Genomic DNA, 13,931 nt, shown 5'->3' on the forward strand with positions numbered 1-13,931 from the left:
TCCAAAGTTGACTTGCTGTACATAAATGCAACTCCATCCACCGTTTTCCACCTGGTATTTTCAAGAATCCAGCGGTCCCATTGTTGCATTGATCTCATTCTCAGTTGTGTCACACACACTCGTTTCTCTCGCTCGCCATGGCTTCTATCTCAACCTCCATTTCTCTGACCTCTTCTTCTTCTTCTTCTTCTTCTTCTTCTTCTTCTTCTCACCTTCACGATCCCTTCCTCTCTTCTTCCCGTTCCCACCTCAACCCCTCTCTCTCATTTCCCTTCCATTTGCGAATCACCCACAAACCCCTTCACCTTCAAAACCCTCCTCATCTTCCTCGTTCGCACAAGATTCGCTCTCTCCGCCAAGAAACTAGAGGTATCTATTTATTTATTTCTCCCCAATTTGGAAAAAATAGTGTTAGATTCATGCATTTATTTCAATCTTTCTTTTTTTGTTCTGGGCTTTCTTTATTATTTCGAATCAAACCGGATCGAACGCAAGATTTGAAGAAACCTAGTCAGGGTTTTCAAGATCCATTGCTTTGATCATAAGAGTGTCTAGTGATACTTCTAATTTCTCACCGATCAGTTTCTGTATTATGTTGATGTTTTCGTTTTGGAATTGGGTAACTGAGCTTGTTTCTGTTCTGATGCTCTTGTTAGGGTTTGATGAATTGTGTATAGCTGCTGCTGATTAGATCTTGGAAACAGTAAGCACTGGAAAAATGGGTAACAGTAATTGCTATGCATTAGTGCTAAAGAATTTTGTGGGAGCTGTTGGAAAGTACTATCAGAGACTTTAGATCAGAAATAGGATCACCTGAATTTCATTCATAATGCTTTCTTATTATGGAGTTTTGGAAATTATTTTTGGGTGTTCTGGTAACACTTAAGAGATTTTTTTTTGTCTATTTTCCTTTTTTCTCTTTAAACTGGATTTTTCACTCGTACTTTTACGCGTTCTTCAGCTTTGCTTAGGTTTTCAATAGGTGTGGGAAATATACTACCATGTAATTTAGCAGTGTTAGTTTGAGTGATTAAAACTAGCAACATTAGGTGTCCTTCAAGTACTTGTTTATAATTTGAAGAAATCAGATTAAACAAATTCCATACAAAATATACAATAGTTTTGGTTCATGGGCATTTATCAGGAGGCTAGTGGTCTGTTTTTAAAGAAAAATTTAAGATCTCCTTTTCTTCTCTTCTTTTTTGAGAGAAGTATTAACTGAAATGGATTGTAAAATAAAATTATTGTATTGTTTTATTCTTTTGAATTGTCTTGCAAAATATGCAGAAACTTCCTTCTTACCAAACTCCACAAACTTGACCAAATTGCTGTTGAAACTTGAAAAAGATTCAATCATTTAAACTGAGATTGGGCTATGAAAAACTTGATCTCTGGAAATCATTTGTACCTAAAATTACTTGCAGAGTTGTAGAAGGCCAGACAAATAATGTATGATATGTGTGACCTATGGTTATATTGCTTAGACCTGAGAAACCAGCATAATGAGCATATTACCTGTCATGATGATGTATTTCTTTTCTTACGGATCTTGAGCATTTTAAACCTTTCGATCATTTGCTTATTTATGTTTGCAGGAGGTTGAATGGTCTAGTTGATTATTGTATTTATTCCTGGTTTAAGTTACTAGCTTGTTGCAATAGTTTTCCCCCTCGTTTTTAAGGACTTTAAGGCCAATTTGATAATTTTGAACTGTCTTATTTGTTTTCTCATCTGAAGAGATAAAAACATTGAGAAGTTCTTAATTTGTTCTTGTTACCCCCCTCTCATGATTGTTTTGTCAGTAGGCTTTGGATGCTTGGGTAACGCACGCTCATTACTGTATGTTGAAGTATATTGATTGTTTCTATTTCAGAATTCCAGTTTGTTTGAATTTAATCATGATGATGGACTCCAAGTTCAACCTAAGGAATGAGACATATTAGCTCCCCTCCACCACAAACTGATAAAGGCTAAACCATGTAAAAGGCCTTTGAATTAATCTATTTGGTGTAATGAGTAGAAAGTTTATTTGTGTTTATGTTACTATACTCCTGACATGAAGTAGGGATGATATTGAAAATTTTCGATTGGTGGTGCATGTCTTTTTCTTAGTGTTTCTTATCTGTAGTTTGTCCTGCCTTCAATTTTGTTATCTTTGGGATGCCAGTGTCTATTGTGGCTAGAACCATTAGATGGCCTTTTAATTATAATTTTGTTATTTGGCAGCTACACCAATAACGAAAGATCTTTGGGAAAACTCAATTCTGAAAAGTGATATTCCAGTCCTGGTTGAATTCTACGCAAGTTGGTGTGGCCCATGCAGGATGGTACACCGGGTAATTGATGACATTGCAAAAGAGTATGCTGGGAGGCTTAACTGTTTCTTAGTTAACACAGACACCGACATGCAAATTGCTGATGACTATGAAATCAAGGCTGTACCAGTGGTTATGTTGTTTAAAGATGGACAGAAATGTGATGCTGTTATTGGCACCATGCCGAAGGAGTTTTATGTAAATGCAATTGAGAGGGTGTTGAAGCCCTAGACATAGATCCCTGCGGATAAAATCTCAGTAAAGAGGATAAACTTTTGCCCTTGCATGTCATGTTGAGTTGTGGTTACATTTTCAGTTAGCTTGGCAGAGCTTGTTTAACATGTTGAGTTCTTTCTTGTACATATTATACTTTTTTCCATAATAGGTGCGACCTCTCTAGACTTCAATCCACCTTCAATCTTTATAATCTTTGAAAGAATTTCTGTTTAGCTATGAAACAGTTGAATTTGTTTGTTCCTTTGCTACCTTTTGAACGGTGGCTGTTATTCTGAACGTTCTATTTGATTATCGCGTATCGATTGATTAGCTACGATTTGTTCTTGTGTTTTCCTATAAGGCGTATTGAGCTAGAAAACAACTTATGGAATTTCTTCTGATTTATGTTTCTTTGCCCCGTTTTTTCCCAGGGACGGGTCTTGGGAATCTGTGGTAATATTTCCAGATTGTAGATTCAAATCCTATACTCATCAGTCATCACCTATATTTCGGGCTTTTCAAGTTAAGGCACTGTATTCTTTCCACTCATTTTGGCACACTCTATATTCCCCCTTTCTCTGTTAATTCATGAAATATCATGATATCTTACAAAGACTCCCCTTTCTCATGTGGGTTCGTTCCCTTCTCTGTTAATTTCGTGTGATTTGTGTTCATAATTTTTGTGCTTCTTGGGTACACAAATTGATCAAGACAACTTGAGGTTTTTTTTTGTTGTTGTTAATTTCTGTATCAGAAAATAGGAATAACTTCTACACAAGATTCTACATCGTGATTAACTGGGAAAATGATTTCATGATGTTTGATCTTAGTTCCATGTGTATGTTCACACACGAAGAGATAGGACTAACCCAATTACACAATATAGAGACTACAAATCATATGAATTAGCATTCAACATATGAAAATTATTAATGTAAGATGAATGTAAGAAAATGGTTATATATAAATTCAAAGTATTGGGTGATTTTCTTTTTTTTGATACATCGGAAAATTATTGGATGATTTTCTTTATGAAGATAAACAATTTTGGATGAGTAATAAAATAGTGAGACAATTTAAAAAAATACAAATATCCATTCAATCAGAAGTCAGAACACCATACTAAGCATAATTAAAATAATTGTGAGGCTTGGATATTCATCGCAACAACAATGACTAATCTCTTCACAATAGATATTAGTACTAAACGGTAAGCGTCTGACCACTATATGCGCTAAAATTTTGGACGTGATATTATTAAGGTTTCTTATTTTATAATTTAACCACAATTTATCTTGGGTTAAAGAGAGCATTCTATAAGCATAGTTAAGAGCTAAGTTACATGTAGTAAATAATTTGGAGTGAAGTGTATATTTTAAACAAAAATAATGTTAATATAACTCAGACGAACCCGAAGATGAAGAGGTCAGTGTATTTTACCCAAGGTTGTCAATAGCGTGTGATGGTGACGCAAATGCGGCGGTGCGTGGCAGAATGAAGGTTGACCGCGACGGCGGTAGTGGCGCGAATTTCGCGTCGCGGTGGTAGCAGGGGCGATCGCGGCTGGTTAGGCGTGATAGTCGTGTGATGGATGAAAGGTGAAGTGATGACAAGCAAAATTCCGTTTTTGCCCGTACTTAGGTTTAAAAATTGAGGGCAGAATGGTCTTTTTTGCTGGGAACACTTCCACTTACACTGATTCAGGTAATTCCATAGCAGACTTTTTTTGCTAGGAACGCTTCCACTTGCATCGATTCAGTTTGGGTGGAGGAGGTACATTTGGCTGCAGTTCCTTTTGTGAACCCTGATGTTTTGGTTTCTTTACCTCGCGTTTAGTTAATGTATTTTTTTTTTGGTGCTTCGGAAGACGTTTAGTTAATGTATTGACGAACCTCAAAATAAGATAGTAATTAATTAATTATATAAACTTTTCTCTCACTTTTCTTTCATTTTTCCTTCTTTTAAGAATGATGTTAATTATAACTCTAACCAACCAGAAGATGAAAATGCTAGTATATTTTACCCAGGGTTTCCAATAGCTCGCGAAGGCAGCACAACCGCCATGGAATCTTGAAAATTGATAGCGTAGTCATACATACACATGTATAGTATAATTATATGTAATATATACAAAAAGGAAATTCAGCTTAAAGACCGTTATGCTATAACGGTTTTTTGAATTTGCCGCTACGCTACGCTATCCGCCCTTAACAACACTGATTTTACTCAAGCCAAATCGAAAGAGGTAAATGTTCCATTAAAATATGTAAAGATCAAGATTGTGTCTTAAAACTCCCAAACAAAGCATTCATGGTGAAGAATCAAAATGGATAATTAGGTGAGAGGAATATGATCTTGCAACAAGGAACAAGAATCACCCACACACCCACACCCACACCCACACCCACACGTGGGAGCATAATAAATAGTAATAGAAGGTTCGAAAAGGCAGCACGGCGCCGAAATAGAAGGTTCATTCATCATAGTACGATTGGAACCAATCATCATTAGTGTGTCAGTCATTCTTCTGACTCACTCACTTTACCTATTCCCAATCACCACCTACCCAACCCAAACCTCGATTTCCCCAAAACCGCCGCCATGGAATCTCGCAAATTGGCGGCGCTGCTTTCCTCCCTTGTCTCTCAGCTCATCCTCCTCCTCCTCCTCATTTTCCCTCCCAATTCCACCGATTCCAATTCCAATCCCAATCCCAATTCCGCCGATTCCACTTTCCCCTTAATCCACCACTTCTTGTTCTCCCAACAAACCGCCGCAACCGCCACCCTCCTCTCCCGCAAACGCAAACGACACGGCGGCGAAAACCAAAACCCGCCGCCGCGAAGCCCTGACTGGTTCCGCGCGTCTTTCCTCATGACCTCCTCCACCTTCGAGTGGCTCTCCGGCCTCCTTGAGCCTCTTCTTGATTGCCGTGACCCTGCTGACCTTCTACCGCTCAACCTCTCCTCCGGCGTCCGCCTCGGTATCGGCCTCTTCCGCCTCGCCACCGGCTCCGACTACGCTGACATCTCCGACCGATTCGGCGTCTCTGTCCCCGTCGCTAGATTCTGCGTCAAGCAGCTTTGCAGGGTTCTCTGTACCAATTTCCGATTCTGGATCTCCTTCCCTGGACCTAACGACCTTCCCTCCGTTTCCCATGGCTTTGAGTCCCTCTCCGGGCTACCCAATTGCTGCGGCGTCGTTTTCTGCTCTCGCTTCGATGTCTCCCCTTCCGCCGCCACAAAAAACGCCCAAAACCACCGTGTGGCTGCCCAGATAGTCGTCGACTCCACATGTAAGATTTTGAGCATTGCTGCGGGGTTTTTGGGTGAAAAGAGTGATTCCCAGATTCTTAAGGCATCAACGTTGTGTGAGGATATTGAAGATGGTACTCTCTTGAATGCTCCTTCTACTGATAATGCAGGGGTGAATCAGTATTTGGTTGGTGATTCTGGGTACCCTTTGCTTCCTTGGCTGATGGTGCCTTTTGCGGAGGCTGCTCCGGGTTCTGTTGAGGGGAATTTCAATGAGGTTCATGGCCTTATGCGCCTTACGGCGCTTAGGACTGAAGCTAGCTTGAGGAATTGGGGTGTTCTGAGTAAGCCTGTTAAGGAGGAGGTGAAGATGGCTGTGGCTTATATGGGTGCTTGTTCTATTCTTCATAATAGTTTGTTGATGAGGGAGGATTTTTCTGCTTTGGCTACTGGTTTTGACTTTGATTATCATGAGATTCACCCTCAAACACATGATCATGGCCAGCCATGTGTGTCGGAGGATGATCCCGTCGCGAATAAGGCTTTGGTTATGAGGAATACTTTGGCTACCATGGCGAAGAAAATTAGTTAGTGCACATTTTCGTTTGCATTGGACAAAAGCAAAATCTAAGAGAAGTTGTTTCTGTCTAGTGGTTTTCAAACGAATTTACAAACATACTTTTAGTTCAAATTCTTAATTGAGGGTGGGGAAGCTATATTGATTAATGATTATTTTTATTGATGATGCTCCAATATGAGTGTAATTTTTCAGCTTCCACTTTTGTTTGTGTGGATGCGAGAATGTAAATACCATAACTCTCTTGATTGAGCATTGTTAGCTATTTTTTGCGGATATTCACATTGTTGATTGCAAGTCTTTGGACCCCTGGCTTTGATTTGGACGGATATTATCAAATATTGTTTTTGTGGTTCCTGAGAACTAATGAGTCTGACCATTAAAGTTTCTGTTATGTATGGTTTTATGTTGTGTTGGCTTTTGGTTGATGAACATAGTGAACTCATTGCAACGTTCTTTAGTTGTTTTTTTCTTTTCATTTATGGTGTCAAGAAGAAACATAGAGGTAATTGAACTTTGTTCTGTAGCTCTTAGTTCTGTTTTGACCTTCACCAGGGTTTTCTGTGATTATGGATGATGCTCATAGTCAGAGGGCTTGTTGAAATCTGTAAGTTTCAATATGCTAAATGTGTGACAAATTGAGGATTGCAAACTGCACAAAACATTTCATGGAAGTTGCAGTTGGAAAGGATTTGGTCATTGGAAGGCGAGTTCTTCAATTTTTTTTTTTTTTTACTCTATTGGTCATTCATGCCCAAATGAGTTGAAGCTAAATGAAAGAACAAGCATGCATTTAGTGTGTGGTTTGTTACCTAAAATTGTGTGGCTTACCTACAAAAGCAGTTCATAAGCCCAATCTTGATGATATAATTTTGTAACAGCTAATCAGGAGCATTAAAACCTCCGGATCCCATTGCTATGTTTTACTTCATTGCTTATTTAAATCTCCAGAAAGTTGCATGATCCCTACTTGATTATTGTATTGATTGCCGGTTACAGCTGCTTCCTTTATTGCTCTTGTAAATGATGGCTATTTTGATTCCAGTAATATTTTGGTCAAGTACATGTATTCTCCACGGGAGACAATCCTATTCGAACCGGAAATATCCACATCCTAGTAGCGATGAGTTTCCAATTCCTACATAAGACTCAAACCGAGACCATACTTAAAGAGAACCAAGAATGTACTAATTGACTCATGTTCTTAGTACTTCATAAAAATGATCAGAAAACAAGTTTCTTGTATTTTGTTCTATATAGTTTGTGTTGCTCCAGTAATTCTTTGTCATTGACATTTTCCCCCCCTTCATCACCCATCTTTCCTCCTGCACCCTTTGTTCTGACTATAACTGACAAGAGATTGTAATTGAGAATGCATAGAGACATAAGTGCTTTGTAGTTAACACTAAAATCAAGGCTGGTATCACCGTATCAGTGGTTTGTTGTTTGAAAATTGCTGGAAATTTGAGATTGTATGTGATACCACATGCTAAAGTAGTTTTATGTGGCTGCCATTAAGACTTCAGAGGATGTTGAAGTCCTAAACATGGATGAGCCCAGAAAAGGGTATGAATATTTGCCTTGCAAGTTATGCGGATGTTGAATAATTTTTCAATAGTTTATCAGACTACTCTACACTACTATTTTTTTTATAAGCACTCTACACTACTATTGTAAATATTCACTAAACTTTCTCCATATTAGGTACAAAACTGATAATGATCCGGCTTTAGTAGTCTTTTTTGAAATCTCTTTTTCTTTTACTAAAAATAATATCATCAAACATCACTCTGAAATCTTGAAAGAGTGTATACTAATGCATGAGTATCACTGTAACTAGAAAATTAGCATGGCAAAACAAATATTGGATGTTAGATTATATCATACAGTAGATATTTTTTGGCTTAATTGCAACTTTGGTCCCTGACGTTTACCAATTCCACGATTTTAGTCCTCCACCTAATTTAATTACACGAATGGTCCCTGACTTTGCTGGCCGTTTGCAACATTGGTCCTACCGTTTATATGTTAATGGACGAGGTTTATGTGGATTGTCACTTAGCTGATGTGGAAGTCGAATTAGAGAGAGAAAGAGATCAGCAACTGATTCAACCTTCTTCGTCGCCTCTAGGGACTCGTTTGTTCTTTATCTCTTCCTTTTTCGCTCAATCTCAAGCTTCGAGACATCTTCCTCACGGTGCTCTGATTTTTAAGGATGAAGAGGGTAGAAGATGACCGTTGCAGGTCTCACGTGCAACTCACATGCTTCCCTCTCTCTTCAGTCCTTCTTTCTCTCTCCAATGTGAGCCTCCTCCGTTAACAAATAAACGACAGGACCAACGTTGTAGACGGCCAGCAAAGTCAGGGACCATCCGTGTAATTAAATTAGGTGGGGGACTAAAATCGTGGAATTGGTAAACGTCATGGACCAAAGTTGCAATTAAGCCATATTTTTTTTAAATTGCAGCATTCTACATTTGTGTTCAAAAAATAAAAAAAATCATTACTGGGCAATGGTGCTACAACTCTTGCTTGCATCCAAAACAGCGTTTCTGAAAACTAAAACTTAGAGGAACATGGACTTTACATTTTAATTTGATTCTTTCTTACATGTCAACGTTTCTTTTTGGTCCATAGCCTTAGAAGTAGCTATTTAAAAATAATCTATTGCTAGTTCTGTCATCCTATGCTTTTGCATGTTTCTCTTCTATAAAAGAAACATAGAAAGAATAATCAGTAATGTACTCTTTTATGGGTGCGTTTATTGGGCACCACCTGATTAGGTGGTGTACCCGTCCTCCACCAATTTATAGCATTGGATATAAAGATAAAATATTGGACGCAGGAGATGTAAATGGTTACTGTTGATAGTAAACCGGTGGGTGCAGGTTTAGTACAAATTGCTATTAAGTACGTCGAAATTATTAAATTTCATGTATAAACCATCTAGTTCTCCCATATGTTTCTGCGACATTTTTTCAGTTCCAGTTGGAAGCGGCTCCGGATCGCGCAGTGTTGGTTATATCTTAAATTGGGACTAACCGAACCGAATTACGGTAACGTATAAAAATCTGACAGGTTTACTAAATTGGTGATGAATTATGCAGTTATTTGTGGTTTATGATTAAGGTCGTGTGTATTTACAAGCAGGTTAGTGAATAGTGAACAAGCAATCGGAACTATGGGTTGAATTGCAAGATTCTAAACGTGATGCAATGGAACATTCAGTTTTGAATAAAAAATTAAAATTCCATTCTCGTGTATTCTGTGTTGTAGCACAAGAAATTGGGGTGGTTTTATTGTTCCAGGGTTGAAGACCATAGGTGTTTTAGTTGGAGGGGATGGAAAATAGAAGTTGTTGGTAATGATTCAACTTTTCGGTTCAACCAAGGTAGTCGGGATTAGGATATGGATTGAAATAATGTCAAAAAAAAAGGATATGGATTGAAATTGGAATTTGATGTCGTACGATCTCAAATTTCAATTTCGATCTCGGTTGTGGTCAGGATTGTAAATCTAGTAGATTGAATAATGATCTAGATATTTGAGGTAGGATGTTAGGATCTCTAGCCTATTAGACTTTTAATGGATCATATTATAATTGATTAACTTAGGTAAATTCATTATGGTTTTGTCAATTAATTTATCCAATAGTCAATATTCAATTACCCACCTATTCCAAACTGTAATTGTATTTTGAATTAGAAATAGTGAAATGGTGAATTGAAACGGTGTTGTTTATGTTTCCATTGTTTTTTGGTGGTGTAACATGTGTGTTTGGTTGGTGCCGGCATCTCTTAATTTTGTCGTGTGCCTCCTCAAGTGATTTGTTATGTGATTCAAGGGCATGATTTATTTGTTGCATAAGGCTTTTATCTATTCGTTATGTCTTATTTAATGAGTTTAACATGTATTTTGGTTAGTTTGTTTTATGTTATGTGATGCATGAGTACTACAAATTGGTTTTGGGTTAGAGTATTGTGCCTGCCACAGGTTTATGATATCTTGTGTAAAGGGATTGGGGCATCTGTTTTTTGATTTTGAGTTTTGCTTTTAAGTTATGACTATATATTAGTTGGGACTAACAAACAACAGGTCTTCTTAATTTGTTAAGCTGAGTCAAGAGTAATGTTTTGGATTTGTCGTATAAGAAGACCTTGTGTTTTAATGTTTAAGCATGAATAATTATTGTTCTATATTTACGTTTAAGATATTTGTATTTTGATTAAATACATATTAGTGTTTTTGTAGGATCTTACAATCAACATCCCGATTGTCCGATCTTTGATCGCCATCTTGATTCTACGTATGATCCGGATCCTAACTACCTTTAGTTCAACTATTCACTTTGTATGTTGTATCAGTTTTTTTTCACAACGAAGTTGATGAAAGACGATTAAATATAATAGTTTTGAATCAGTGTGAAAGACAATAATCATAAATTTATTATTAAGTTAACGTATGAAGTTAAGAATAATCGTTAGACCAAGTATATTCCTGGAAATGTGAAGTATAGGAGAAAGATATTAATTTAATAAAATATATATATATATATATATATTATCAAATTTATTGCGGGTCCCATAAATTATGAATGGTTTAACCGGATATAAACGACGGTGGATCCGGCCCAGAGCGAACCGTAAGTAACACATTCTCTATTAAGTGTAAGTGGAACAAACAGGGCCGATACACAACAGTTTGGAACAGTGATGGAACATAGAACTCTGAAAGGTTAAAATAAGTGACGGTAATGGTTTTTGGCAGGAGTTTATAGGAGGCCCATGAGTGATGGATAGAAGTTAATAGCCGATGACCAGTCATGTGAAGCCCATTACCAGATTGCCATCTCAAGCCCATCATGGATGTGTTATCGTTGATGTAGGTCTTGTCCTTCTATAAAAGGTAACCAAGCCATGTTAGATTGAATATTGTTGTGACCCTAACATCAGAATTTATTTGAAGACATGAAACGTACCCTATATGATATAGATACATTTTTGTTTGATGATTAAATATTAGTTCATAACCTTGTTTGTGAACGTAAAGTAATGAATATGAATTTTGGTGAGACTATTTTGTCATTGATAGAGAGTAAGTTGTTTGCAGTTACAGAGAGAGATGCATTTGTCATATATCAGATTTTGAAGCGAGTTAAAATAGATGTTGTTTACTTAGTTTTTGACAACTTAAGATGAAGAATAATGAATTTTTCACACCTCTTGTTGAGGTGGATAGATGTGGAATGAGGAGGGAGATATAAAGAAAATAAAAATAAATAGACATAAAATATGAGATGTCATAGATAATAAGACGAAAAAGATATAAATAAAATGGAAAAGAACAACCTTATCAGAAACACTTAGATTAGGTGGCACTTTCAGGTTCACTCTCCTCTCACCCTCTCACTAGCTGACAAGTGTCAATGTCACCCACATTCGAAGAAAATTTAAGAACAACTTAAAAACTCATTTAATTTGGTTTGATGGTACATCATTGATTAACTATTACATAATCATTAAATAGCCTATTAATTTTTCAATCTGTCATTCTGAATAAAAATAAAAACACATAAATTTCAAAATCCTTCTATATTTGAGAAACAATCTTGATTATGTTAATTAAAAATAATTAAATTACCCCATAAATTTATGTAACGTTTGTATAGTCATTAATACCTTGCATACCTTTGTTGCATAGCCTGTTAATTTTCGGTTAGATTTCAATAAAAGGATTTGAAATCAATCTTCATTAGATAACCCATTAAAATGCAGGTATTTGAATAATCATTAATACCTTGCTGACATTTTCTAAATTGACAATAATCAACAAGGCTTTTCTTTAGAAGAACATAAATTTCGTAGATTAAGGAACCTAATTTATTTAATATTTTTAAAATTGTAAAAAATAATTTTGCTATTTTAGATTGAAATTTAAAATGAGTATTAAATAATTGTAATTTGATCCTTAAATCACATGGTAAAAATCTTTCACGGGGAAAAACATTTTACACTAAAAATAATTGGTGTAAAAACTAATTATTTTTCCTAACTCTTCATTCCCCTTCAACCCTTATGTCTCATAGCTTTTCAACTCTCGGTAACAATGTTTCATCTCATTTAAGTATGTTTTTCACAATTTAAAAAATGTTTTTCACAAAATATTTAGGATTAAATATATATGAGGTTTTTTTCTAAATTTTGCAAGTTGTGTGATACTCATTGTGATTGTGCTTGGTTCAATATTCATTTTTGTGATATCGTAAATTCTTTAGTACGTGCCTAAATAATGAAATTAATATTCCCGCACGGGGTAAAAACGCTAGTTATAAAATTATTGGAACATGGACATGTTACATGCAATTATATTCATTTTGGGTTTGTTTGGATTACATGTATTTACTCCATTTAATTCGTGTTCTACCAGTTTTGTGGGTGTTAATTATATTATTATTTTTTACATGTGGTTTCAAATTTGTGGTTATGAACCTGTCGACGTTGTTGCCTTAGGTAACTGGACCCTGACCTTTATTGCGGACCACATATTAGTGAAAGACAACTGAGTTTACTAATGCTTTACAATTCTACCATTCTGCAAAAAAATTGTCCTCCATCATGGGGGACCCCACCATGTTTCTGTGATGTCCAGATCATACAGTAGTCCCTGTGGAAGAGCTTCTATGGCGGAGCACGTGATGTACCATACTTCAGTTGTCTATAATACTGACAAATCAATCCACTCAATCAGGCGCTGGATGCAGCGTGGTGGGACTCAGGATGGTCACCATATATATTGGAGTTTTATTTTTTTTTAATTTCCTATTGTTTGTCATAAATATAGTACTCTCCAGTTCGCTATTACTGTATATGTCAAACCATTAATGACATGTTTACTCATAGAAGACAAAAGAGAACACATGGTACATTCATTTATTCCTTGACTACGGTGTTGCTCTTGATTGGTTTACTGACTAAATGACATGTTTACTCAGGCTACTTGGCATTTCTAGGCGTTGGAATTATAAATGTTCGAATTTATGTCCTCCAACAGACGAAATTTAATAGAGGGCTGTTGGCTTCATATATAAACAAATGTGTCATTATCTTTGAAAACAAGTTACTATTATATTCTTTTGACAGAAGACCCTTGTTTGGAAATGTCTTGCCGTGGTTCTTGTTCTTTTACCGGCACCGGGAAGGGCCGTAAGACGTACGTTGTGTTTGTTGGTCGTGTCCCTGGTTTGTACTCAACGTGGTTTGAGTGTCAAGAGCAGGTCCATGGATATAGCGGAGCTTCTTTTAACATGTTCCCAACCAGAGAGGAGGCCTTAGCTGCGTGGAACCGTTACTGGAACCGTTTCTCAGAGGGAACAGAAGTTCCTTTTTCCGCTGGGGGTGGTGGACAACATGATCAAAACAACGTAGCGCAGCTTCCAGCTCCATCAACCGGTGTGGGTCTGTTCCAGGCAACAACTTCTTCTTTCCCTGGCGGTCCATTTCCAGGTGAAGCCATCGCACAAGCAAATCCCCTGATGCCCGCTGAACCCACAATGGATGATGAGAAACACTC

General features: G+C 36.9%; 1 protein-coding gene across 1 annotated transcript; it reads left to right on the forward strand.

Annotated features, from left to right (window-relative positions):
- The first annotated feature begins 44 nt into the window (after nt 1-44).
- LOC130713711 (thioredoxin M3, chloroplastic) lies at nt 45-2,792 on the forward strand. The gene is made up of 2 exons (XM_057563508.1): nt 45-369; nt 2,227-2,792. Exons 1-2 carry the CDS (start codon nt 138-140, stop codon nt 2,544-2,546), a joined length of 552 nt encoding a protein of 183 aa, XP_057419491.1. The 5' UTR covers nt 45-137; the 3' UTR covers nt 2,547-2,792.
- Nucleotides 2,793-13,931: the final 11,139 nt, after the last annotated feature.

The sequence above is a fragment of the Lotus japonicus genome, chromosome 4, assembly GCF_012489685.1.
Source record: "Lotus japonicus ecotype B-129 chromosome 4, LjGifu_v1.2".
Classification (NCBI taxonomy): domain Eukaryota; kingdom Viridiplantae; phylum Streptophyta; class Magnoliopsida; order Fabales; family Fabaceae; genus Lotus; species Lotus japonicus.

Coding starts and splice junctions, on each gene's coding strand:
- LOC130713711 (XM_057563508.1), top strand. CDS start 138: ATGGCTTCTATCTCAACCTCCATTTCTCTGACCTCTTCTTCTTCTTCT. Junction 370..2,226: donor TCTCCGCCAAGAAACTAGAG/GTATCTATTTAT, acceptor GTTATTTGGCAG/CTACACCAATAACGAAAGAT.